This window comes from Falco naumanni, chromosome 15 (assembly GCF_017639655.2).
Source record: "Falco naumanni isolate bFalNau1 chromosome 15, bFalNau1.pat, whole genome shotgun sequence".
Classification (NCBI taxonomy): Eukaryota; Metazoa; Chordata; class Aves; order Falconiformes; family Falconidae; genus Falco; species Falco naumanni.
In genome coordinates, this window is record NC_054068.1 from 23,056,826 (window position 1) to 23,080,749 (window position 23,924).

General features: G+C 53.2%; 2 protein-coding genes across 2 annotated transcripts; both read right to left on the reverse strand.

The window, feature by feature from the left end:
* Positions 1 to 136: 136 nt before the first annotated feature.
* Positions 137 to 9,512, reverse strand: ELMO3 (engulfment and cell motility 3). Its single transcript, XM_040615027.1, is given in 21 exon segments — positions 137 to 1,350; positions 1,523 to 1,603; positions 1,845 to 1,927; positions 2,194 to 2,221; positions 2,223 to 2,299; positions 2,550 to 2,662; positions 2,779 to 2,942; positions 3,055 to 3,191; positions 3,398 to 3,506; positions 4,052 to 4,156; positions 4,429 to 4,560; positions 4,737 to 4,859; positions 5,204 to 5,254; positions 5,891 to 5,969; positions 6,754 to 6,905; positions 7,010 to 7,109; positions 7,982 to 8,151; positions 8,648 to 8,698; positions 8,773 to 8,845; positions 8,931 to 8,971; positions 9,042 to 9,512. Coding segments are annotated over 21 exon segments (2,553 nt in total). The 3' UTR covers positions 137 to 1,137.
* On the reverse strand, positions 9,456 to 23,920 carry E2F4 (E2F transcription factor 4). The gene is made up of 10 exons (XM_040615036.1): positions 23,726 to 23,920; positions 21,877 to 21,986; positions 21,222 to 21,383; positions 20,652 to 20,695; positions 17,864 to 17,925; positions 17,246 to 17,531; positions 15,980 to 16,171; positions 14,770 to 14,817; positions 12,121 to 12,165; positions 9,456 to 11,776 (listed from the first exon to the last, which is right to left on the reverse strand). The coding sequence occupies exons 1-10, from the start codon at positions 23,870 to 23,872 to the stop codon at positions 11,661 to 11,663; spliced, it is 1,212 nt and encodes a 403-aa protein (XP_040470970.1). The 5' UTR covers positions 23,873 to 23,920; the 3' UTR covers positions 9,456 to 11,660.
* Between the last annotated feature and the right edge of the window lie 4 nt (positions 23,921 to 23,924).

Sequence of the window (23,924 nt, forward strand, 5' to 3'; positions counted from 1 at the left end):
TTCCCACCAGCCACCCTCCAGGCTTCTTCACACTCCCGCAGCACTGCAGCACCATCCCAGTTTTGCCACTTTGGCCCTTTTTTGCCCCGCAGTCAGCCCGACCTCTTCCCCAAACCTTTGGAAAGGACACGGTCCCGAGTTCTCCACAAATGTTTTATTGTCCCAATGCGCGGGAGGCAGAGGTACAGTCAGAGCCCTGGCAACCTGCAGCTGCAGCTGTTACCGCAGCACCCCTGGGAGAAGCTGTAGGCACAAGGAGGTGCAGGGCACCGGCGCGGGAGCCATGGGGGCCAGCGAGGAGGTAGCTTGTCATGGTGCAGTAGTGCAGCAGCATGACTGAAGTGTGCAAGTACCCACCCAGGGCAGGGGAAGGCACCAGGACTGGCACAACGCCGAGTGCCGGGTAGACCTGAGTCTGTTTTCTTACTGCAGGAACGGTAGCAGCGAGTCTCTGCCCAGCTGAGTGCTGGGGACAGGGTGCTTGTACCCTAAACAGCCCCCTTCCAGGACTGGGAGCACACAGGGCTCAGCAAAAAAAGTTTCAGTGTGAGAGGTACCTGGCTGGGCAGGCACACCGTGCTCAGGAGATGCCGTCTGCTTGCCAAACCAAGTGGAAAGGAGTGTTTTATCCTTTTTCTAACCACTTTCCTAACCAGAAAAGATCCCCTACACTGGTGGGGAGAGTCAGACAGTGCAGATTCGTACCTTTGTAGTGCTGCACCCACCTCCAGCTGCCCCAGGTCTGCCTGTACCTTTATTCCTGCCTGCACTCATGCCCTCTCTGCCCAAAGCCTGGCTGCAGTAGGGGAGGGTAAGCGCCACCACAGAGGGGTTCAGCTCTCTGGAAAGTATTTCATCTGGCCTTCCAGTGGCAGGGGGGGAAAAGCAGCTGGGTCATGCCACCTCAAACAGGAGCCCAATGCTCGGTGGCTCATCCCTGTGCTCTCGCAGGAGGGCAGGACACAAGCAATGAAGGGTAAGCAGTTCTCCCCAGGGTGGGCAAGGTGCAGGCAGCACATGCCCAAGCACCCAGCCAGTGCCTGGGCTCATCCCTTTGGTCTGGTGACAAGGGACAGAACCTGGAGGAAGGGGTTTGATTTGGGGGGGCACAGAGGGGGACAGGGCACAGGGAGGAACTCACTGCTCTGCGTGGCTGAAGTCATAGCAGAAGTTTAAGTTGCTGGGGGGCTTTGGGATGGGAGGGGGTGTGTCGGGGATGCTGATGTTCTCCAGGTCTAGGAGCCGCAGCTTGAGCTCCATGGACAGCAGGACATCGAGGTCCGTCTGTGTTCGCTCGCTTGTCATCTCCTTGCCCAAGAGCACGTTCAGCCCATCCGTCCAGAGGCAAAACTGGGGAAGCAGAGCACAGGTGTCCCTGGTGCCAGCCCTGCCAGCCCCTCCTCCCCTCACTGTGGCTCCCACCCCAGGGACACACACAGGCACAACTCCCTTCCCTGCCTCCTGTCCCCTGGCAAGGACAACTGGCCGCAGCCTGTCTCCCCAGTGGGCCCTTGGAGCTCACCTCATACCGGGTGGGGGCAACAAAGCTGAGGCAGTATTCCTCCACATCATACACAAGGGAAAAGGCCAGCTCCAGGACGTCCTGCAGGGACAGCACAGGGGGTAGCTGGCTTCTCAGTGGGATTCCTTCCAGCCCCAGCAGGGTTCAGAGCAGGAGCTGCCTCCCAGCCCCCTCCTCTGTGCCCCAGAAGACCTAAGAGGTCTCCAGTCTCAAGCCACATCAAAAAGCATCCACCACCACCCACCTACCACCAAACTCCATCACCAGCTGGGGAGGGGAGCATGCTGGGCCCCCTGTGCAAGGCAGAGTGGGAAGTGCTGACCTTGTTCTGCTTCCCGGAGCTCTTCTCCTTCGTGTGCGGACACTCCTTCCCCACGAGCAGCATCTTCATGTCTGTCACAGGAACTGGGGCAAGCAGAGGAGTTATGAGTGGCTGCCCTCCTCTCCTCTCCCCCAGGTCCCTGGTGCTCAGAGCCCAGCAGAGCCTGTGCGTGGGGGCTCACAGCCATCCGCAGCTTGGGGGGCAAGGGGTGTGGGCTCAAGCCACCCTGCAGTGCCCTTTGGAGAGCCAGCCCACCCCAGCCTGAACTCGCGCAGCTCTCAGTCCCTGGTACCAGTGGGCACTGGCTCCCCTCCCTCCTTCTCACCCTCTCATTCTCTCCATCACTTACTTTTCTCTGGCAGGCTCTCGATGGGGGGGAGAGTGCACCCCCTCCTCCACGTCCCCATAGTGCAGCACTTTGTGGTTGGGTGACAGGCGGCAGTACCAGAGCTTGTCTGCGGCAGAGGGACCATTGGGAAATGCTCAGCATCCCCCTGCTGAGGTCCCCTTCCCTGCAAGGACAGAGCTGCCCCCTCATCAGCATTTGGTCCCACCCCGGGGTTAGCCCAAGCCACCCAGAGAGCTGGGCGTGCTGTGCTGCTCCCTGCAGATTACATTCAACTTCCCCGGTGGCAGGGGATGAGGGGACAAGCCTCAGCACCCCCGCCCGGGACCCCCAGCCAGGAGCAGAGGGCTGGCACTCACCCTGCCTGCGGCGGCTGCTGATCTTGCGGAAGAGGGTGCCTTCGCAGAGGTGCAGCAGGCGCTGCTGTCGGATCAGCTCCAGGAGCTCTGGCTTCAGCCTCTCGCGCAACTCCCTGGGGTGAAAGCCAGCAGAAGAGGAGCACGGCCACTTCAACAGGCACCTGCTGACCTCCCCAGCCCCACAGCATCTCCCACCACAGCCCTGGGCCCCTGCCCATAGCCCACTCACAGCACGGGCACAGCCAGCGTCTCCTCCTGGTGCAGCCGCTCTGTTTGCCGCAGCTTCAGGATCTCGCTGTAGTTCAGTGCATTCACTCTGGTCTTGAATAGCTCCAGGGAGGTGGGCTTGAGGGACAAGGTCCTGGTGATCTGCTCCCGCACCACCTGCAGCACCTGCGGGGCCCAGGATGTCACCCCCAGTCGGGTGACATCCCCCAGAGCCCTTGCATTTACGCACAGCCCCATGGCCCCAGCTGCCGTCTGGGGCCACAGCATCCCCTCACACCTTGTCAAAGTCCTCCTGGGTAGCGCGCATCTCCTTCCAGGTCTTATTCACCAGCTGGATACAGATGCAGAAGAGCTCTTCAAAGAAATGATCCTGCCCGAAGAACATAGGGTAAAAGGCCTGAGCCACCTCCGAGCCTGTGGTGAGAAGGACAGATGATGCCAGACTTCCCAGTTTTTCCAGGGGATTTCTGTCCAGCCCTACCTCCCCTTCCCCTGCCGTTGGCCACGCCAGGGCCTGGTGGCCCCATGTACATAGCCCCCTACCCTGGCAGTGTGGTTTTGTTCCTGCCAGCCGGCAGGCAGCAGGGCAGGGACAAGGACAAGCCGGGGTGCACACATACACGGCTCTCCAACGTGCAGGATCTCACAGAGGATCAGGGTGAGCTGGATGCTGCTGCGAGCGAAGGGGCATTCATGTTTGTCTTCCCGGCTGCTGTTCTCAAGGACAAACTGGAGGAGAGGGTCGTTGCCTCACATTACATGGGCCACAGACCCAGACAGCTGCCCCAACAGCAGGGCTCAGACATTCCATGCTCCTCCTGAACTTCCTAGTCGAGCTGTCCCCCCAGGTTAAGCCATCCCAAACAGAAGCAGTAAAGTCTCCCCAAAAACCAGCTCTGGCTGCACCCTTCCCATGCCGCAGCATGGGAGCTAATCACAGGCACAGCAGGTTGGAGCATGGCCAACGCTCTGCAGCCGCTGGCTGGTTTTGCCCAAGTTGCCCCAGTCTGCTCAGACATGAGCAAGGCCTGGAAGCCAATCTGTGGTCAAAACACTACAAATTACAGGGACCCTTAGTGCCACCAGCCTCAAATGGCTGCTCCCACACACAGGGAGGACTCAGCTCCATCTGAAACAGGGAAACAGCAGGACACTTGCCCAGAAAGGACATCCTTGCCTGGGTTTGGCCAAGGACAGGCAACAGAGAAAGGGAAAGAAGGTGGAGATCCACCAGCACCTCTCTGCCAGGGAGTTCTCTGGCAGAGCGCACGCACCCTGCTATAGGCGTTGGGGGTGTGCCTGGAGAAATACACCATGTTGTCGAGGGCAAGGAGTCCCGGTGGGGCATGGCGGAGGTCCTCTGCTGGGTTGCTGTTGTTCTAGGACATAAAAAGATGTGATTTAGCAGCTCCTGCTTTCTTCTCCAAGCAGCAGAGTCCTCCCGACGCAGCCATGGGATTTTGCCTTTTGAGACCCAACAGCTCGGCTGCACTCGTTGTTCAGGAGTGACGAGGGAGCAGGAGGGAGGTACTGCATGGTGGCCCATCAGTGTCCACAGGGACACCAGGATTAGGGAACCATCAGAAGGTTCTGCCCAGGGTGGGTGGCAAAGCCAGCGTGCAGCTGGGGAGGGGCTGCAGGGGGGACTCACCATGAAGCCCAGCTTGCGGAACTCCTTGGCACACAGGGATCGCCGGCGCTCAGTGCTGAAGTTGCTGGCAGGCGCCTCACCTTCCGACTCAAAGGCAGTTTGGCGCAGTGACTGGAGGAGCTCCCGCTGTTCCTGGAGGGAAAGCAGAGAGGAGGGGATGCCGGTGAGCCTCATGCAAGCAGGTTCTCCCAGGACAAACTGATGATGAAATCAAATGTGCTGTGTTCACCCAAAGGCAAACTTTCACCCGCCTCTACTTCCACAGGTAGAAGAGACTGGGGGCAGAGTTGCAAGGAGAGGGCCCAGACCTGTGAGTAGGGATCCATGGAGGTCCTCATGCGACGCTCACACAGGTTGAGGCTGACAGACTGCAGCACATACAAGTAATGGGCCATCTCATCCCCCAGCGGCTCGGAGCTGTGGATGATATTCTACAGGAGACCGTGAGTCAGGATGTTCCCTCAGGCTGCTGCTCCCAGTTCCTCCAAGCCCAGGCCCAACAGCCCCAGCCCAGCAGGTCCTGCTGCTCACAGGGGTGTTAGGAAGTGGGCAGCTCCCCTCGGGGCTGGGTGAGAGCTGGGTACACTGAAATGCAGGCAGCCAGGGGCACAACCCTGGGCATGTGGGTGCCAGCACAGCAGCAACCATAGGAGGCAAGGAAGGAGTGCAGGGCACGCAGGCCACCCAGTCAGGCGTGGTCACCAAAGGCTGGGGAGGAGAGGAAGCACAGAGGATGAAGTGCAGAACAGACCCTTGCATCACCCCGGCTCCTCACCTTGTGGATAAACTGTCTGATATTCTTCTCCCTCAGGTAGTCCATCATGTCCTAGGAACGGAAGAGGCAGTGAGATGTTTGCCAGCTCAGCACATCACCAAAAAAGTCAGTGTTCCCTCTGCAGACCCGCTTCCCTGCTATGCCTGGCTTTGAGCCACAGGCAGGGTGAGGACAGAAAGGAACAGGGAGTCTCAAGAGTGACACTGGTGAGCAGGAGACCTGCCCCTAGCTTCCACTGCCCTGGCAGCCAGGACTATCCCACTCCAAAGAGGCTCAAACAGATCCTGCCCCACCAGGCTGCGGCAGTCAAGAAGAGGCAGAGCGAGGAAGCTGACTTTAAACATCTCTGGGCACCTCTCACAGCCCCACCATCCCAGAGAACACAAACACTACAGTGGAGGGCCCAGCTGCCCAAGACCCCATCACAGGGGGGCCCAGCCATGATGGCCCAGATATGCCAGACGCTGGGTCTCGGCCAGGGCCATCGCAGTCACTGTGCCACCACCAGCTGTGATAATTATCCTGCCATTTGAGACCTTGCATCCCCCCGAAACTCCTCCAAGGGGTGTGAGACAGCAAAGGCTTCTTGGCAGAGCACCTGTGTGACAGGGACACTGTGGAGCTGGGGTCTGCAATACCCCCCACCCTGCCATCGCCCGGCCCTGCCTACAGAGCACAGCCCCTTACCCGCCGCTCAGCATCAGTCGCAGCCAGCAGCAGCGCAATGAGCAGGGCCATCGCCTTCAGCTGCAGCTGGGCATCTGTCCTGCAGAAGGGGTATGAGGAGGATGACAGTCACCAGCTCTGAGGATGGTCTTGCCCACCCCAAAGCAGAGTCCTCTCCCCACTTCACTGCTGGACCCCACTGCACAGAGCTGGGAGACCCAGGGAGGACAGAGCCATGAGTGAGCAGCTGCTGACAGCAGGGCCGGCGGGGGAGACGGCCCCCACAGCTGTGATTGCAGAGCAGCCCTGGATGGATCAGATACTGCTCTGCACGCACCCATGCGTGCAGTGTTTGGGAGCTGCAGGAAAACCCAGGGTGAGCAACAGACAGGACTGTCTGGAAGGAGCCCTGGGCATGAACCTCTGCATTCTCTAGAAAGGAAAACCTCCAAACTGAAAAGATGCAGAGGTATGAGAAAGATGAGGGAATAAAGAACCCCCCTTAGCTGAGGGATTTAACAGACTGTTCAGAACAGCACCATCACCCCCAAGTTGCAGGGAATACACTACTGCTCCTAAATACACCAGGGAAAGGGAAGAACCAATGCCAGAAAAACGGCAGGTCACTTAAAGAACTAAAATATCTGAATGGAAAAGGCCATGAATGAAAGAATCTGACCTGGAAATGGGATGGTTTCCAGGCCAGTCCATCCCTCCCCCAGCAGTGGGGACAGGACAGGCTGCCCACCCACGAGTTGTTTAGGAAGGGACAATACTACATTGTGTCAGGGATAATCAGAAGCGATGTGGAGAAATTGCCTCCCTTGCCTCATCCCCACCGGCTTTGGGATAGAGCCGAAGAGTGCTCTGGCCTCCCCACTTACACCTGGAGGTGGGTAAGGAGACGATCTAACGTCACTTCTTTTTTGACTAGCTCAAAGAGGAGGCGACTGGTAGGCACCATGTTCTCCAAGATGGACAAGGAGAGTTGCTGGATAGATGCATCCACTGCGTTCATATTTACGTAACTCACTACCTACGAGACACAAAACCATCCATCCATGGCAGGCTGAGCCTGGGTGACGAGGGCAACAAGGAATCCCAAGGGCACAGGCTGCGGAGACTGCAGAAGACCCTTACCTTCTTGATGAAGGCTGCACTAAGGGTCTCCCAGGAAACAAAATCATGCTCCATCAGCTCCATGAAGGCCTTCAGGGTGTGCACTAGCATCTCCCCTGTACTGGAAGAACAGATAAGTAAATGCAGTGAGGACGGCCCCAGATACCCCCCAGTCACCAACTGTAAGATGGGAGTACACTTGCACGTTGGTGGGTACCTTAGAAATAGCTAGAGACGGAGAGAGCAGCAAGCAGGAGAAGAAAGGAAAGAGAGCCTTGGGTAAGAAATGGAGCTTTTGCTTAGTCATTCCAGGAAGTGGAGGCAGGGGAAGTTCAACAGTTACTGTAAAGCTGTGCTACCACAGTACAAAGATCACTGCAGTCAAGCCCTCAGGAAAGCCAAACCACCCCAAATCCCTCCCCCTACTTCCAAGAAACACACGCCACGCTGCCTGGTTTTAGGCTCCTTGCCCTCTGTGAGACAGGAGCTCAGAGGAGATGCACCATCACGTCCTGACAGAGTCAAGTAGGCACTAGTATTTGGCAACCAGGGTTTTCTTGATCTGCCTGCAGACCTCTCACAGCTAAAACCCAGGGCAGAGGCATCGTTTGGGGTAGCAGGAACGAGCAGCAGCAGAGGCTAAGGTCATCGCAGGAGGTTTCCTGGTAGCAAAACCCATGAGGCTGCAGATGACCCAGCCAGCAAAGGGGTGAGAGTTTCATGTCTAGGCACATTCATGTGGAGTCAGGACCACAGACCCACAGGGACCTTTCCCTGGCTGCCAGCATGGGGGGACACAACCACCTACCTGCCAGTAAGGAGCCTGCAGAGCCAAGCACCCTGCCACTGGCACTGCCCTTCATGCCGCAGCACAGGGATCGACAAGCCAGGAACACGAACAGAGTCCATGCCAATGCCCATGGAGCTCATGCAGCATTAGCAAGGGAGAAGAAAAGTCAAGAACTACCAGGAAGGTCCTCTTCTGATACTCACTCATTCCCTTCTTCCACAATAGAGAAGATTTGTTTCAAGCCATTCCTGTTGATGAACTCCTGAGCAAAGGTAACATCTTGGGAGAGGCTTGCAAGCTTCTTCAGTGAGTCAGTCTTCACGTCCAAGTTGTTGCTCTGGATCCCGCTGTACAACCGCTCTGCTTCTTGGTCCTACCAGGAAGGACAGAATCAAGCCAAAGGGGCTCATTGAAAGACAGCGAGAAGCTCGGAGAAGGCTGGAAGAGCTTAAGCACAGGTTTTGGAAGGAGGCTTAGGCTACAGCAGCCCAGGTGAGGAGCTGAACCAAGAGACAGAGCCACCAGAGCAGAGACCAGGAGGAGCTGAGGAAGGAGGTCAAGATGGCATGACGCTAAGAAAGCCTGATGAGTTGGCCCACGCGTCCAAAGCATCTCAGGATAGTTTAGTTTCTCTTCAAACTCCCCCAGGCTCTGCTGAGGGAGAATGAAGGCTGGGACAGGTCTCCTCCCCGTGTTATTTCTGCTGGGTCTGAGGCACCGAGCGGACCCATCACGAGCTATACATCACCGAGCGAGGCAGTGGCTGAGGGCCGGGAGCACCGCATCACCCCACAGCCGGGGGACATCCCACCAACCACACGGTGGAGAAGGAGAGGTGGAGAAGGAGACGGGGGGACGGAGGGATGTACCGGAGAGGTGGTCAGCTGCAAAATGCTCCCATTCTTAATCTCCCCGCGGTTCTGTAAGGGGCAAGGAAGCAGTGAGCCAGCGAGTGCACGCCAGCAGGGCTGGGGGGGCTGGGGGGGTGCCTCACCGACTCGGTGATGTAGGTCTGCCGCCCGTCCGCGTACTGCAGGGCGTAGCGCTCGGCGTTGGGCAGGCTCCACCTGAGGCGATGGGCGGCCGGTCACAGCACCGCAGGGCGAGTGCCAGCCGCCGCCGGGCCCGGGCGGCCCTCACCGCGGTACTCACGCGTCGCAGACGTCCTTGAGCACCGAGGCCAGGGGCTTGGTCTGCAAGCGAGAGGGTGGCCATGAGCCGGGGCGGGGGGCCAGGGTGGCGCTGGGGGGTGCCGGGCAGTACCTGCTGGAGCTCGATGAGCTGCGGGATGGCTCCCACCATCTGGATGGCGATCTTCACCACGTCCTTGGGCGGCGGCATGGCCCCCGCGGCGGCACCGGCACCGCTCGGCTCCCCGCCCCGCCGCGCCGCAGTTCCGGGTCGCCGCTGCCGCCGCTGCCGCCGCCGCCTCCCGCAGGGGCCCCGCTGCCGGCCCGAGGCTCTGCCGCCACCGCCACCCTCGATGGAGGTGCCGGCCGCAGCCCAAACAGGCCCGGCCTCCTCACCTGAGGTGACGCGGGCGGCGAGACCCACCTCCGCGGCGAGGCCGGGGCCTCCCTCGGGCCGGGCCCAGTCCCGGGGGGGCGCAGGAGCCGCTGCGCTGTGCGGGGGCCCGTCCGGTCGAGGGGCGGCGCAGGACAGGCAGGGGCGGGAAACTCTGGAAAGTTTTTGTTTATTCATGTCAGAGAACACTGTACAAATATTACAGGCCATTTTCTTTCCTTGCAAAAAAAAGTATAAAAATAATCTTTATATATGAATCAAAAGTTCATTTGCGACTGTAAATTTTTCTCTAGGTATCCTATTCCAAAGGTCATCTAACGGGTGGGAACGTGAACACGCGGAAGGAGGGTGAGGGCCAGGCAGCACATGAAGAGCTCAAGCTACACCAAAGCGACGGAGCCCAGCTGACACGGGACCGAGGGATCTGGCAGCCCCATGCAGAGAGCAGGCTCAGGGACTGGCTGCGTGCGGGCTGGAAGCTCACCCCCGTGGGGGCCCACGCCACGGCTGTCTCGCCAGCAGCAGCTGCCTGCTGTCACACTAGAGCATCCCGCTCTTCCTCCTGAATTCTTCACGCTTTTCCCAAAGAGGACATGGGTGATTCAGGGCTGCAGAGAGGAACAGCTTCTCTGGAGGAGTCCCACGCCGAACAGGATGGCCCCCGGAGCCACCTCGGGGACACAGGCCCCAAAGCGCATACTCTGCTCACCTCTGCAGGCTCCGAGAATTAAAGACTTCACATCCCTTATTGCTGGTGCTCCAGCTGGTTGTGTGGTTCACAGGCAGTGAGCAGCTAAGCGGAGAAGTTAAATGTCAGCTGGTTGAGTGGATGGCTGCAAGCTACCTTTCTGCAACAGCCAGCCATGCGTCTGGCCTGGCCCCCTCTGCGGCAGTTTGTGCAGCAGGGACGGCAGGACAGCTGCTGCTACCACATTGGCAGGAAGATGTGCAAAACTGAAGACACAAATACATCATCTGACTGACAACCAAAGTTGGGGCTTGCAAAATACAACGCAAATCCATCAGGGCATTTTATCCAACTAAACTGCACAGGGTCCAAGACTGGTACCACCTGATAATCATAAAATGGACCCAACAGCAGACGTTCCATTCCAAAGCAATGAGGAAAACCTTGTGGAAAAATGATGCGGAGAAAGCATCACACTAGGTAAAGACCTGCCACAGGATCAGGAATTGGGAGCATGGGTACAGACACTAGAGAAGCAAATTCAAATATACAGAAAGCCTGATCCTGAGGAGATGCCAAGAAAGAAAAAAGGAGGGGGGAGGGGGGGGGGGGGGAAAGCAGCGCACTATTCTGACAACACCTACATAACTTGTCACGGCAAAGTACTACTGAATTGTTACTGCTTGGTCACCTTTTACACAGTTGAAGGCTCAAGTGCAATGGTTGGAGAAGACAGCTATTTGCAAATATAAGCAGGCTCTGATGTACCTGGGGTACCTTACAGGCACCAGCTGGAACAGTCTCATCCTTTCAAACACCTCTTCACTCAGGCAAAAACAAATAAAAATTAGGAAAAAACCCACCAGTATACTGGCACCTCTTCTTTAGCCCTGTAGAGACAGCACAGCTGCTATACAAGGAGTGGAGCCCCTGGGCTCATGCATCGGCAGACTGGTGAAGGCATAATCAGCATTCCTGCTGATGCACAAGCAGGGAAAGACAGAGCTCCTGGGTCCTACTAGGAACGCTCAACTCCTGAGTCCCACTAGGAGGCACAGCTGGCTAAAAAAAGTGCGTTTTCTTGTAAAATGTACCAGCTTGGTCTGGAGTCACTGGAAGAAATGGACACTTTGTGCCTTTTTTTTTTTCCTTTTCTTTTCCTCATTGTCATTCAGAAATATAACTACCCCAATCTGAACTGCTCACATTGAGAAATCTAGCTAACTACCTCCGGACTTGTGAACTGACCACGATATTAGGGCTCCTTGTAGCAGCTGGTACCTAGGAGGTGCAAAGTGCCTCTAGGAGTGCAGGAAAAAACAAGGCATGCAGATTTGAGGAAGCTCGGAGAGGCACATGGGCAAACTCTACAGGTGAACTGGGAACACTCAAAACACAGACCCTTTGAAGTGAGGCCCAGGATCCAGTGGAGAGAGAGAGATGCGGCAGGGCGAGTTGCACATGCACCACACATGTGCAACAGAGGAAGAAGCAGCAGCTACAGGGAGGCTCCCAACCTGCAAGTCCACATCTCTTGGTTCTGAGTCCATATGAGAGCATCTTTGAATCACTCACTCATTGAGCTCTAGCACAAAAGGAATCCAAAAATAGACACTTTCCAAAGTTACAAAACAGTCTGTGATCGCAAGGTGCACAGCCGCACTGAGAAGTCAGAGGTTGAGGACAGGCACATCGAAGAGGTCACAGACGCCTTCGCTCTCATCCAGGTTATAGATGTAGTCGTGGTCTCCAGGTGGAGGGGAGAGGCGGAGCAAGGGAGCAAACACTGGGGAAAGAGAAGCCCACAGCAGGTTACAAACCTCAGCACTCCCACACCAACCCAAGAGCTGCCAATGGGCACTGAGCTGCAGAGCCACGAGGAGGCCACCTCAGAGTAGCAGTCTTTGAGGTTGCTTCAAGTCAGCCTTGCGATACGGAAGAGACGGGCTCTCCTGGTTCTCACGCCTCTCTTGGGGACTGTCAGGACACTCAGAACAGAGTCTGTGTCCAGGGCCCAGAAAAGACGCAGGTGAGCCTGCAGCTGCAAGACTGACAGCTGGGTACAGTCATGCAGCATGGTCTTCCTCCCCTGGAACGGCCACCCCATGAGGGGGAGGCTCAGAGACTCACCTTCAGACGACATCAGCTCTTCCAGCAGCTCAGAGTTCATACATTCTGGGGAACAGACAAGCATGGTTAAGCAACATGCTCTGCTTTCCTGGCCTGCTCCTGTGTAGTTCCCCACCCCTCCCAGGGTGCCCCTCACCCTTGTTCCCCCTCCTCTAGCTCAGGCACAGCGTGCACAGCTGGCAGTGCCAAACAGAGGCTTGGGCCTCCTGCTGCGGGCAAAGGGAAATCTGTGTCAAGACAATTCAAGCTACATCAAAAAATTCTGCAGGAGGTTTCTGACTGCTTTCGCTCAACTGGATGACAGTGTCCTTCAAGTGCCTTACCCCAGCACTGGCATGCAAGCTGGTGCCCCGAGCTCCTCCAAAGGAAATTCTTCAACATGCACCAGAAACTGAGCTGGTAAAGCCTGACATATTCACAGTCCTCAGTTACCCACCAACTTTGCTAAGGGTGGGGGAAAAAAATAAAAAACAAACAAGCAGTTCCAGAAGCAGCAGAACTAATGAGCCTCTAGTTTCCTCCAGATTTGTGTCCTTTGTCCCCCTAATTTGCTCCCCTTGGCCCACTGCTATGCTGCAGCTAATCCAGCCGTGTATCCTGGCAGATTCGCTGTCTGTCTGCTGCCAAACAGAATGAACATAGGAGCTCTGCATATCTTTCCTTAATGGGCCATTAACTCTCCTCTCCCTTCTACTGCCCACAAAAAACTGTAAAAAAATTATCTCCAAAAAATCATCCCTTCCTCCAGCATTGTTATTCTTGGCTAGTGGGTTGACAAGGCACCGGAAGGGTAGACAGAGAAACACCCAGACAACACACATGCAAATCAATCTGGTTTCTTTAAGAAAGAAACTTAGTTTCTTTAAGAAACTAAGCGTCTGAAACAAACTTTCTGAGTGCCTCTCTCCCTTTACCAAGTTAACAGAGTGAGTAACTAACTCAGTCTAATTGTACTGACAACGTAACACCCACACTTGAAATAAGCTTTCATAAAAGGAACTCCCATAAGCTCATTTTCAAGACACTTATCCACAGCAGGCTATTTCCCAGAGGACAGGAACCTACAAGTCTAACTCAGTGCCACGAGGTGGGAGTATTTCAACACTAAGCAACTAGACAGGACTGATACCAGCTTCAATAAATTGTAATTAAATGCAGGACCTGCATTCTTAGATCAGGGCTGGTAATACAGCAGGGAGGGGGTGTATGTATGTGACAAAATTTAGTTTTTTTCCAAGTTTAAAACAAGCAGTTATTAAGCACGCATTTAAAAGAGAGAGAAAACCATGCAGAAAAAGTAATTCCAATACAAAACATTAAGGCAGTACTCCAGGCGTTTGCAGCTTAAACTGCATACCCTTAAAGCAGCTGCCAGTGCCAGGGCAAAATTACTGGGATCACACAGGGATGAGAGAGGCTGCATGGAACATGCTGCAAGGCCCATTTCTCTGAGCTCTGCAGTGTTGCTTTTAACCAGTCCTGAGCTTTGCCTCTGTGGCTGTCATCTCTGTTTTGTCCTTCACTCTTGGATCTTTATCTTCCCCCTCCAAATTCGGAAGAATACTTCATAAAACAACATACATTACCGTAGACAAACATCTTCTTTTTAATAGTGCCCACATGGTCACATAGTACAGTTAGTTTGGGTTAAGCTAGATCTTCTGCACAGGCTGGGGTCTCGCAGGAGTTTGTCTTGCATTGTGAAGTCAAATTTACTCTTCAGGTGTACTCAGTCATTACCAAGACCTCACCCTACAGCAGCAAGTGCTGCACAAGGAGGAAAGGTGTTCTCCAGGCTGACTGCGGGGCCCAGGGCTCCTAGCACACAGACCAGAGGCTCACGCATGTGCATTTGGACTGCGGGGTTTTCACACAAAAGCAACGCTTTCACAAAGCACCTGCTAGAGCACAGAACTAGGGAGGCTGCTGTTGTATGTATCATCACCACTACAAAAGTGCTTGTGTGTGTACTCAGCTCTGCCTAGCTGTGGGGCTAGAAAGTATTCCACCAGCACTGAAGGGAAATAAATGTGCAGATAAAAAGAGTTTCCCAGTTTAGGCTTATGTTAGACCAAATTCATCCACCTCTCCTGCCCGGAGTTCGTCCCACCATTAGGCAGTGACACCCAGACATTCCTTGGGCAGAGGCAGAACTCTTGACACAAGTAACAGCACCCCCTTCCCTATTGTTCCAAAACTACTAACTAGCACCACCAAATCCACTGAGGGATATCTTGAAGAGAGACTATCTCCCCTGATTATTTGCTTGGATTGGCCTTGGGGGCAGGCTACAGCTGAAACAAGACTAACAGGGTGTTTTCTTTTACATGGTGCAGACAAGTTGGAGAAGGGGCATGGGAAGCCAGAGCACAGATTAGCGTTGGCAGGTGGACAGGAAAGCCCTCATCTGCACACTACAGGGCAAACTCTAACAGAGCTTGCTAGCAACACAATGACAGAAAAATACATACAGAAACTGGTATTTAAGAGTGCCTAGCTAAAAGCAGACAAGCAGCAGCCACCAACAAACACAAGAACCTTACAAAACCACATCCCCAAAATAACCCAAAAGGGAGTGAATAAAACAAACTGTCCCATTTCTGTGGGTAGATGGGCACAGAACAAAGCCATGGTGAGGGTTGAACATACCTCTCGTTGGATCAAACATGTCTGACAGCTCTTTGGGAAGTTCCAGTACTGCAAATACAACAAACCAAATGGTTTGCACCGTTACATGAAGAGTTTGACATGCTTTACAGTATAATCACCTACTATCCTACTGTACTCCTTACACACCCAAACCATCCAATCCCATCCAGAAACTCTGCTCCCACACGCCATGTCACATATTTCTGCTGAAAGGGTAAGCAATAGGAAACTTAAGCTCAACTGCTTTAAAATAAATCTGTAGGAGCCTCGGGACATGAACATTATCGGTCAGCAGCTCTACAGTAATTGCCTGTATGTAAGCCTCACAGTGTCAGCTCCCGTACTCCTCGATGTATCTTCTGTAGGATGAGGGCATGCCTTCAGAGAGTCAGCACAGGCCCACTGCGATGTGGTAAACTATATACACATCAAAGGCATAGTTCCACAATCAAGATTACTCCAAGATGAAGACAGACAGTTCATGCTTCTCTCAGACATGCTAGCAAACACAAGCCTGAAAAAAGCACTGCGTGAGCTACATCTGAATAAGATTTCCTCTTACCCTCTAACCTAGAGTGTTTCTGCAGTGAAGGTAGGCTTCAAAACATTAAAGTGGTGTGCCTTGCCTAGAAGATGCTTTTCTGTCCTTGGGCCAGCCTGCCATTTCCTGGAATAAAGCTCAAATGTTCCTTTTTTAAAGCCTGTTTCACCTCACCAAGCACAATAATGAGCTCCCCAAATATACACTGCAAGATCATTAAGGCCACAAGATCACTAAAGATAGATAAAATATTCCCAAGTAAAGAAGGGAAACAGACAAGAGCTCCCCTACTAAAGGAAAACTCCCCATGAGTTACAAAGGTGCTTTCGGTGACAAATGGAAATTCTATAGCTTTGTGCAGTCTCAAAAATTGGAGCCTGCACTACGGAAGGGACTGAAAGGGAATAATTCTACATGTAACTGCAGAGACGTGTCACGCAAGTGTCCCTCACAGATTGTCTAGTACTGACATCACAGGAAGTGGCAGGACACTAGACATGACACAGTCACCTTCTCCCCAGGCTCCCCAGCACCCTCAGAGGGAAATGCCTACTCATCCCTTACAGAGTCTGGCTGACAGCAAAGGCAAAACAGAGTTCAGCTCCTTTCTCTAGGCTCAGCAGCCTGCTTGCTTTTGGAGCAGCAAATGACACGAGGGTGCATACTCACTTCCTGTGGGATCAGGCTTGATCGGCTCGAAGGAGGTAGAGGGGCTGGGTGGGACGGAGCTGCTGTCCAGCGAGGCAGAGGACTGCAGCGGCTGGGTATCTAACCCGGCCGCCTGGCCGCCTGATGCAGACGCATCACCGAGGGGATCAAAGTTGCTGCTGCTCTTGGATTCTGCCGCTGGGACACCGCATTCTGGAAAGAGCCACAGACACATGAAGGAATGTAATCTCCCACCAGCCCCAAAGCAAGAAGCTGCAGCACAGACTCAGCCCTCACTGGCGATGCTGGCCAAGCACAGACAGCTGCTTAGGAAGGAGGCTTCTTGCTTTCACCCAGCAAATGCTCCCAGGTCCTGCTGCAAGTTCTGCTGGAGAGCAGTCTTGGTGGTGCCAGGCTGCGCATAAGCCAAGAACATGCTCCCACAGCAATTAACACAAGCCAGGTAGCAAGCTACACCAGGAGAAGCATGGCCACCACACTGAGGGAAGTTACTATCCTCCTGCTTGGGGCTGAGGCTGCACTTGGAATACTGTGTTCAGCTTTGGCCATCCACCAGCCCAAGAAAGATGTGGAGAAGATCCAGCTGAAGGCTACCAAGCTGGCCAGGAGTCTGAGGCACATGGCCTACAAGGAGGGGTGAAGGGAGCTGGGCTTGTTCAGTCAGGCAGAGAGAAGTCTAAGCGCAATCTAACAGCAGGTTGCAGCTACCTGAAAGGCAGTTACAAAAATTAAGACCTCAGTGGTGACAAACAACGCAATGTGCACAGCAGGCACAAGATGCAGCTCAAAGGATCCAGACATCAGGAAAACTGAATTCTCTGAGAGGGTGCTGCAGCCCTGGAAGAGCTCACCAAGGAAGCTGGGGATCTCCACTGCTGGAGGCTTTCAAAATTTAGCTGGACAAAGCTACAATTAACCTAATCTAGTATTTTTGACAGTCTTTTTTAAAACTGAAAGTTGAACTCGAGATTTGAAACGACGCTTTCACAGTAAAACAATCAATCTGCAGGATCAACCTCTCCCCCCCACCGCTCCTACAGGCTGGCACTACCCCCTCAATCCAAGTGTCTTATTTCCATTAACACAGGCCAGTCCCACTAACCAAGACAAAAGGAAAGGCTCACTGCAGCAAAGGCAGAGGTGCCCCCTTTTGCTGGGAGCTGACAGTGCTGCACAACCAGCAGTGCCAGCCTCAGCCAGGCCAAGGAACGTATTCTCCTTTGTCAGCCACCATCCTGTTTCTGCCTCCTGTAGCCTCCCTCTCACCTGTGCTTGCAGCTTTCTGTGTGGGAGGGCTATGGTCCTGAGTGCTGGTGGGTGTCGGTGTAGAGGGCTGGGTGCTGCTGGGAACGGATGCCTCCTGGAAGTGGGCAAGCGGTGGTAGCTGTGGTTTTGAGGGTGCAACTGCCTGGCACTGAATGAGGTCTTCAGGGGGAGGGACAGGTAGTACGACAGGAGGAGAGCTCCAAGCATCTTTGTTTACTAAGAGAACATCAATGGGGCCACTTGTGCTCTTCAGATGGATTTGATATTTCTTCTGCCCATTTAGGCCCTGAGAAAAAGTCAAAAACAAAACACAACCGTACATTAAAAGCCCTTTTCAAACAGAACAGGAATTTTCCAGAGGCAAGACAAGCTGTCCAGACAGGTCAGCACTGTTCCACATACAACTGCCCTCATGCCCGGGACTATCCTCTCCCCTGGCGCTCCTGCAATTGCTCACATACTTCCAAACAATAGTTTCCCGGCAGTATCTGGAGTATCTGGAGCCCTCCTTGGGTTGCCAGTTCCTCCAACTCCGTCAATCCTCCGACTGATCAATCCAGCAGCAACCCCCACCCCAACACGCACACTCCTGCATCCTGCCATGCATTTATCACTCACCTCAGGGATGGGAACCTCCAAACGTGTGCCTGATGGGGCTCGTATGGCAAGGAGGGTATCTCCTGTGAAAACAGACTGGTCAGCACTCAGTGGGCACAAACTGCTCTGACAATAATTAAGCACTGACAAAGAGCCCCTCCTCAAAAGCTCCCTTATCTCCTGCTCTCCCTTCCCTTGAGGACTGCTATTTACACACGAGCTGCTGAGCGTATCATACAGCTCCCAATGTGTCAACTGCCTAAGGCACAATGAACCTGCAAAGTTTCTCACAAAGCAACCCTAAAGTTTCTTAGCAGCATACTTAATGGGACTAACCTTTCTTTTCCTCAGAAGGGCTTAAATTCATTCAAGAACATCTAAGTCCTAAGGGATCCTTCGTGGTGTTGTCACAGGTTTTTAGATGTGAATAGTAAACTAAAGAGCACACAACTCAGAGCTGCACTGCCAGCAGGGAGGTGGTGTCAAATGGCTTGGGAGCTAGGCTGCCAACAGCATGGCAACCTCATGCTGGAGCACTAATACCTGAAACGAACACACCCCAGTCTATACTGGCAGGAGAGCTGCCTAGCGTTAGTTGCATTGGACCCTGCACACACAGGGCTGGGAGCCAGCTTCCCTTTCACATTCTGCAGCTCCTTAAAACCTGTGCTCCTAATAACATAGCAGTCAGAAGCAAGCAGCTTCCAGCCCATATCCGGGTTTAAAGAAATGTGAACAGAGAAATACCAACACTGTGAACATCAGACATACTCAGACTGAGCAGTTAGCAGCTTTCACTATGAATGTTTAAACTTTAGGGTGGTTAGTATTCACACTTCACTGGTATTCTGCATTAAGTGTCACCTGACAATTAACACAGAAGATGCCCGGAGCAATGGGAGTGGACAGCTGAAGAGCCCATCCCTTAATTTCAGGCAGGCAATTGAAGGTCAGATCAGCAAAAGGTACAGGGATTAAAAATATCACAGGATTTGCCAATAAAATGGGATTCCTTTAACAAATCTACACCTAAGGAATATATTGTTAAGAAACATTAAAAATGCTTAATAAAGCTCAAAGACACAAGCTCGAGCATTAAGACCAGGTTTGTTTCAAATACAGGTGCTGTGTTTCTATCTCCTTTGATAGCTACAATCCCAGTACTTTTACAAAGCACTGTACAGTGTTTCCACTTCCTTTTTGATTCTGCAAATGCAAAACGCATCACAGCAACAGACAGGAAAATTATGTTTCCCAGTCACTAAAAAATAACATGTTCTTATTCTTTTTTAATCCAAATAATGAATCCATATTTGATAAGAGTCCAAGCATAGAAATCTCTAAGCTTTAACTCACTTTGAGAAAACAAGTTCAATAGCAGTTAATCAGAAAAACCGGGAGCTGAAATTCAGCCTGCTCAAAAAACACAGTTCAAAAACAAACAAGGTCCAACAAAGAACTGCTGCAAGGCTCAGATGCTCAGGAGAGGAAAAAATTGTGACATAAGGCATATTCATACAAGAAAACTCAACAGACAATGGAAAAATATGGATCAAGCCTCTGTTCTAGAAGGGATTCAAGATCTGCCCTCAGTAAAATCTAGTTTTTGTACATTTTGGTGACGTCTGACTTCAGACGCAAACCAGTTTACAAAAAACAGGTGCAATAAAATGCAAAGCAATCAACCAAGCAAGCAATAAGCTGTCTGCTGGTCTCCAGTAAACTCTTCCACACTGTTATGAGTTATCTGGCCCCAAGCACTGTCAAACTAAAACACAATCCCCAAAGTGCTAGCTTAAATCAGAAGAAACAGTAAAGCAGAGGTGATGCATAAGTTACCAGCAGGAACTTGAGCAGCATAAAGTCTGGTGAACAAGAAAAGCCCACAAAGACAAAGATGAAAAATAGAAAAGCTGATGAAGTGTAGGGTGAGAAGAGCGCTTGGGAGAGGCAAGGGAAGAATCAAACACGGGTGAGATTACGCATGACTGGGGGAGGTCAGGATACGTAGCTCCAACCTTTGCTGCAAGCAAGCAGATGCAGGTTGCCTGGGGTCAGGAGGGGTAGGTGTCCACCGAAGCAGAAAGGAGCTGCAGCTCCACACTGCTACAGCTGAGAACAGTTTACATACTGCAGGCTGCTGTATTGCAGGCTGGCCACTGGGGATTTTTTTTTTTTTTTGTCCTACAACTATCATTAAAATTGGCAATAGAGAAGAAACTAGAGAGTCCTGTGGGTTTTCTTCACTTTTGCCCCACAGACAGAACATACGGCTTCTTATACAGGCACCTCACAGCTTTAGGAGGGCAGTACACTAGGGAGTGAGGTCACAGCAAATGGCATACTCCCTTCTGTCCTGCTCCTCTCTACCTCCTGCATTCTTACTGGTAGAGGGCATGATGCAGCTGAGGGACTGCTTTTTATACTCTTTTCCTGCTTACACCCAGACTTTATACCATGCAATAAAATTTTCTCATTATTAGAACATTCTCCACCCAAGCCCTTAAAATCAAGGGCTTCTAACAAAACACACAAACACCCACATAGTGACACCGAGCAAAAAGACTTCCTTAGGAACAGCAGCTCTATTCCTTTAAACACAAGAAACTGCCTGCCTCCTCTGATGGTGACAAGAAAGCTACGACTCAGTGGTACACAAACCCAGGATGGCATCAGAGCTACATTTAACTTGATGCTGTTGGGTGGCCTGCGATCTGCTGCCTCCTCTCTCCTGGAGAAAGGAGAGCAGCTGGGACAGACTGATAGCACTGCAGCGTTACATCTTTACAACAGAGCACCATTTTCTCACCTGTGAAGCATTTGCAGATATCTTCATGCGTCACATATGCTAATGTTTTCAAGGTTAAGGAGAAAGGCTGCAGCTTCCTGCACAGAAGGAGAACTCAAAGGGCACCTGGCATTTCCTTCCTGAGTGCAAGAAACGCTATTCCCAGAAGGCTCTCCATGCCACACCAAAGCGGTTTGCAGGCGGGGTCTGCAAGCTACATACTTGTCAGAGCTGACATCCTAAGACAGGCAAGCCACAAGAGCGGCCCTGCACTCAAATAAGTGGCACCTGTGACACTGAGGGAAACACTTTTCTCACCTTGGTAAACATCACAGGTTTTTTTACTTCAAAAAGACAAACAAGAAGCCATGCACTGCAAAGAAAGCTGGTTCCCAGGCTAGACAGAGTTACCCTAGTTTCAAAGCCTGCCTCCTGACCCTTTAGGGCAGATCCTCCAGCAACAACAGGTCACCACCACCACCACCACTCCTCTGCCCCAAGTAGGGCAGCACCAACCCAGCCCTCAGAGCTCTGCTTTCCAGCCCAGCAAGCAAACACAGAGAGAGTGTAATCAGTTCACACAAAGGATATCGACTGTTCTGCATGTCTTCTGTAACGTTTTTGATGCTCTGCTGAACCCACATCTTCTGCTGCTCCAGCTCCTGCTCCCGCTGCTCCAGGTCCTCTATATCTGCCTTCAACTCGATAAGTTTATGAGCTATTTCACGTGTGTTGCAGCCAGGACCCACCCCTCTGAGCAAAGTAAAAAGGAGTGACATGCATCAGCCTCTGGAGGCACCCAGACCAGCCCCAACCTCTCAGAGAGGTTGCCATCTCCCTTACTGCTACCTCTGTCATAGATCAAGGCCAGATCACCCAAAAAACCTCATCTGTACCCACTCTACATCCCCACCTTCCAGCACAGCAAGGTTTGGTACATCTTCCTATATTGCGCAGACTGGCAGAGTCCTCCCCCACCCCCTGCCATGACAGGCATCTTTTCTAGCCCAAGGCACTGCAGATACTTACCTTGTACCAAAATAACAACTCCGCTGTAAAACAGACATGCCACATGTACTTTGGCTTTCCTCATTACTACCATCAGCATGGCCCAGCTGAGAGGAAAGTACAAGCATGCCCAGACCACTGAGGAACCTTGCTCTGAGCAGGGTATTTTGATCCCAGTGTAACTTAGACCTGGACTAGAAGGGACCTGTGAACGATTTAGACCTTCTCTGTCACTCACTTCCACTGGATACTGTTCTTGGATTTCTTCTCAATCAACCCGATGCCTTCCAGGACATTTGTGATATCGTAGATCCGTCGCTTCTGTCGCACAGCCAAGGTATCCGCAGCCTGCAAAAAGGTTAGACACTTCACTCCAAACTCTCAGTCATGTTTCACTCCTTCCTGCCTGTCAAGATTAACTCCTGGCCAAACACTGTGCTTGCCATCTCATACCTCTCTTGCTCCAGCGCCTCAAATTACAAAGCCATGTTCTCAACGTCACCATGACCATGAGAAGAAGCCACTGACCCTTCATTCCTTTTCTTACCCCACAACCTCCCCACTATGGACAAAACAAATTCCAGCCATCCTGGTCATGGTGGGTCAGAAAATCACCATTCCTCAGCAGCAAAGCAGTGCTAGAAGACACTAGTTCAGCAGCCTAAAAATTTGGTGGTCCTTCCAGGTAAAAGAGGTGGAGACAAGAAGAGGAATGCAGAGAGCTGTCTGCACAACTGACAATTTAGCAAAGCCGACATACAAAAGGCCTTTTCTAAATCTGATCTGATGCCACTTGACAGAGAATCAACACCTTTTCAAGAGGCGGAGTCCTCTGAAAGACACAAAGCCAGGAGGAGAGTAAGCACAGCAGTACGGCAGGAGCTCCTGAGCAGCCCTGGGTCTTCCCTATGTTGCTCACAGGACTCTCCTCCCCTCAGGTTCCTGGACACACCGGACTGCACCGATACACCTGCTCCCACTACCACACAGCAGCCTAGCACTGGCTAACACGTGCTGCACTCATGTGTGGGCACAGCCAGGCCCAACAATGTCAGCAGCACCATACAGAGCGGGTCAGCACAGCAACGACGTTCCCTCTTACCTAACAGTAACAGACTGGGACTTCAGAGACCCTACACCGCATAACTGATCAAATCACACTAACCAATACCAATCCACTTAATGGACGTTTTAAACAGGAAAATATTGCCCAAATCCAAATAGACAACCCTTTGGCACAGGAGAGGACAGAAGTCTACTGCCAGGAGACTCCACCAGCCCTTGTGTCTTCACAGCTTTCTGGCACTCATCTGCTGCCTGTGAAGAGTCCAAGCACATGCGCACTCACGTAAGAAGTATTTACATAAACCACAGAAAAGGAGCTTCACCTATAGAAAAGGCCTAGGTTTAAGTACCATACATGCCACAAAGACAAAGTTACTTCCTCTAGGTGAAAACCTCCAAAATGCAGAAGCAAGGCACGTCCACATGGCACTTCTCCACAGGATAAAGGCATTAAGGACGACCTTTAAGGGATATGAATCTGACCACACTCCCCTTCCTGCTGTATGCCGTGGTGCAAAGCACAGCAGGGAGGAACAGTTTCTGTAGGTGTCTGTTTCTATAGGTCTCGGAGGCTTTATAGGGCTGGATCGTTACAGTGTGGGTGATCGGGTAGCACCTTGGTGTGGGGCAAGAACGCAGAAGAGAACGAGACGGCCAAACGGAGCTCCCACTGAAGCGCACAAGCGCCTGCAAGGTCAGGCAAGGTCCGCTGCCTCCTCCCTCCGCGAGTCACCGGAGCGGCTAGGACAGGCCGACGGAGCGGGGAGCGCCGCCGAGAAGGAGGCAGCGGGGGCAGCAGGTGCGGAACCCCCTCCGCACGCCCCTGGCGCGGCTGTCAGCTCTGCCGCACCCCGGCAGACCCCGTTCTCCCTCCGCCTGCCGCACCGGGCTGCCCTACCCCGATTTCCCCCTCAAAACCCGGCTCAGCCCCCGGAGCGCCGGGCCCGCCGGAGCGCCGCTGGCTCAGCAGAAGGGCCCTGGCCCGCGGCGGGCCCCTCGCCACCCGCCAGCAGCCCCCGCACCAGCTTGAGGTCGAGCACGCCGTCCTTGGCCTCCTGCAGCAGCGACACGAACTTGGTGGTCAGCAACCCCAGGCTCTTCTCGTGCCGGCTCGGCGCCCCCGCAGCCCCGCTGCCACCCCCAGGGGGCTGCGGCCCGCACTCCGCCATCTGCCCGCCGCCGGCTCCAGCCCCGCCGCGCTTCCGCTTCCGGGCCGCGGGG

Excerpts from the sequence above, each read along its gene's own strand:
- E2F4 (XM_040615036.1), bottom strand. The coding sequence starts at position 23,872 with ATGGCGGAGTGCGGGCCGCAGCCCCCTGGGGGTGGCAGCGGGGCTGCG. Across the intron at positions 21,987-23,725 it reads GCGTGCTCGACCTCAAGCTG|GCTGCGGATACCTTGGCTGT; the intron begins GTGCGGGGGCTG and ends ACCTTTTTGCAG. Across the intron at positions 11,777-12,120 it reads AGAGCTGATGTCGTCTGAAG|TGTTTGCTCCCTTGCTCCGC; the intron begins GTGAGTCTCTGA and ends CTCTTTCCCCAG.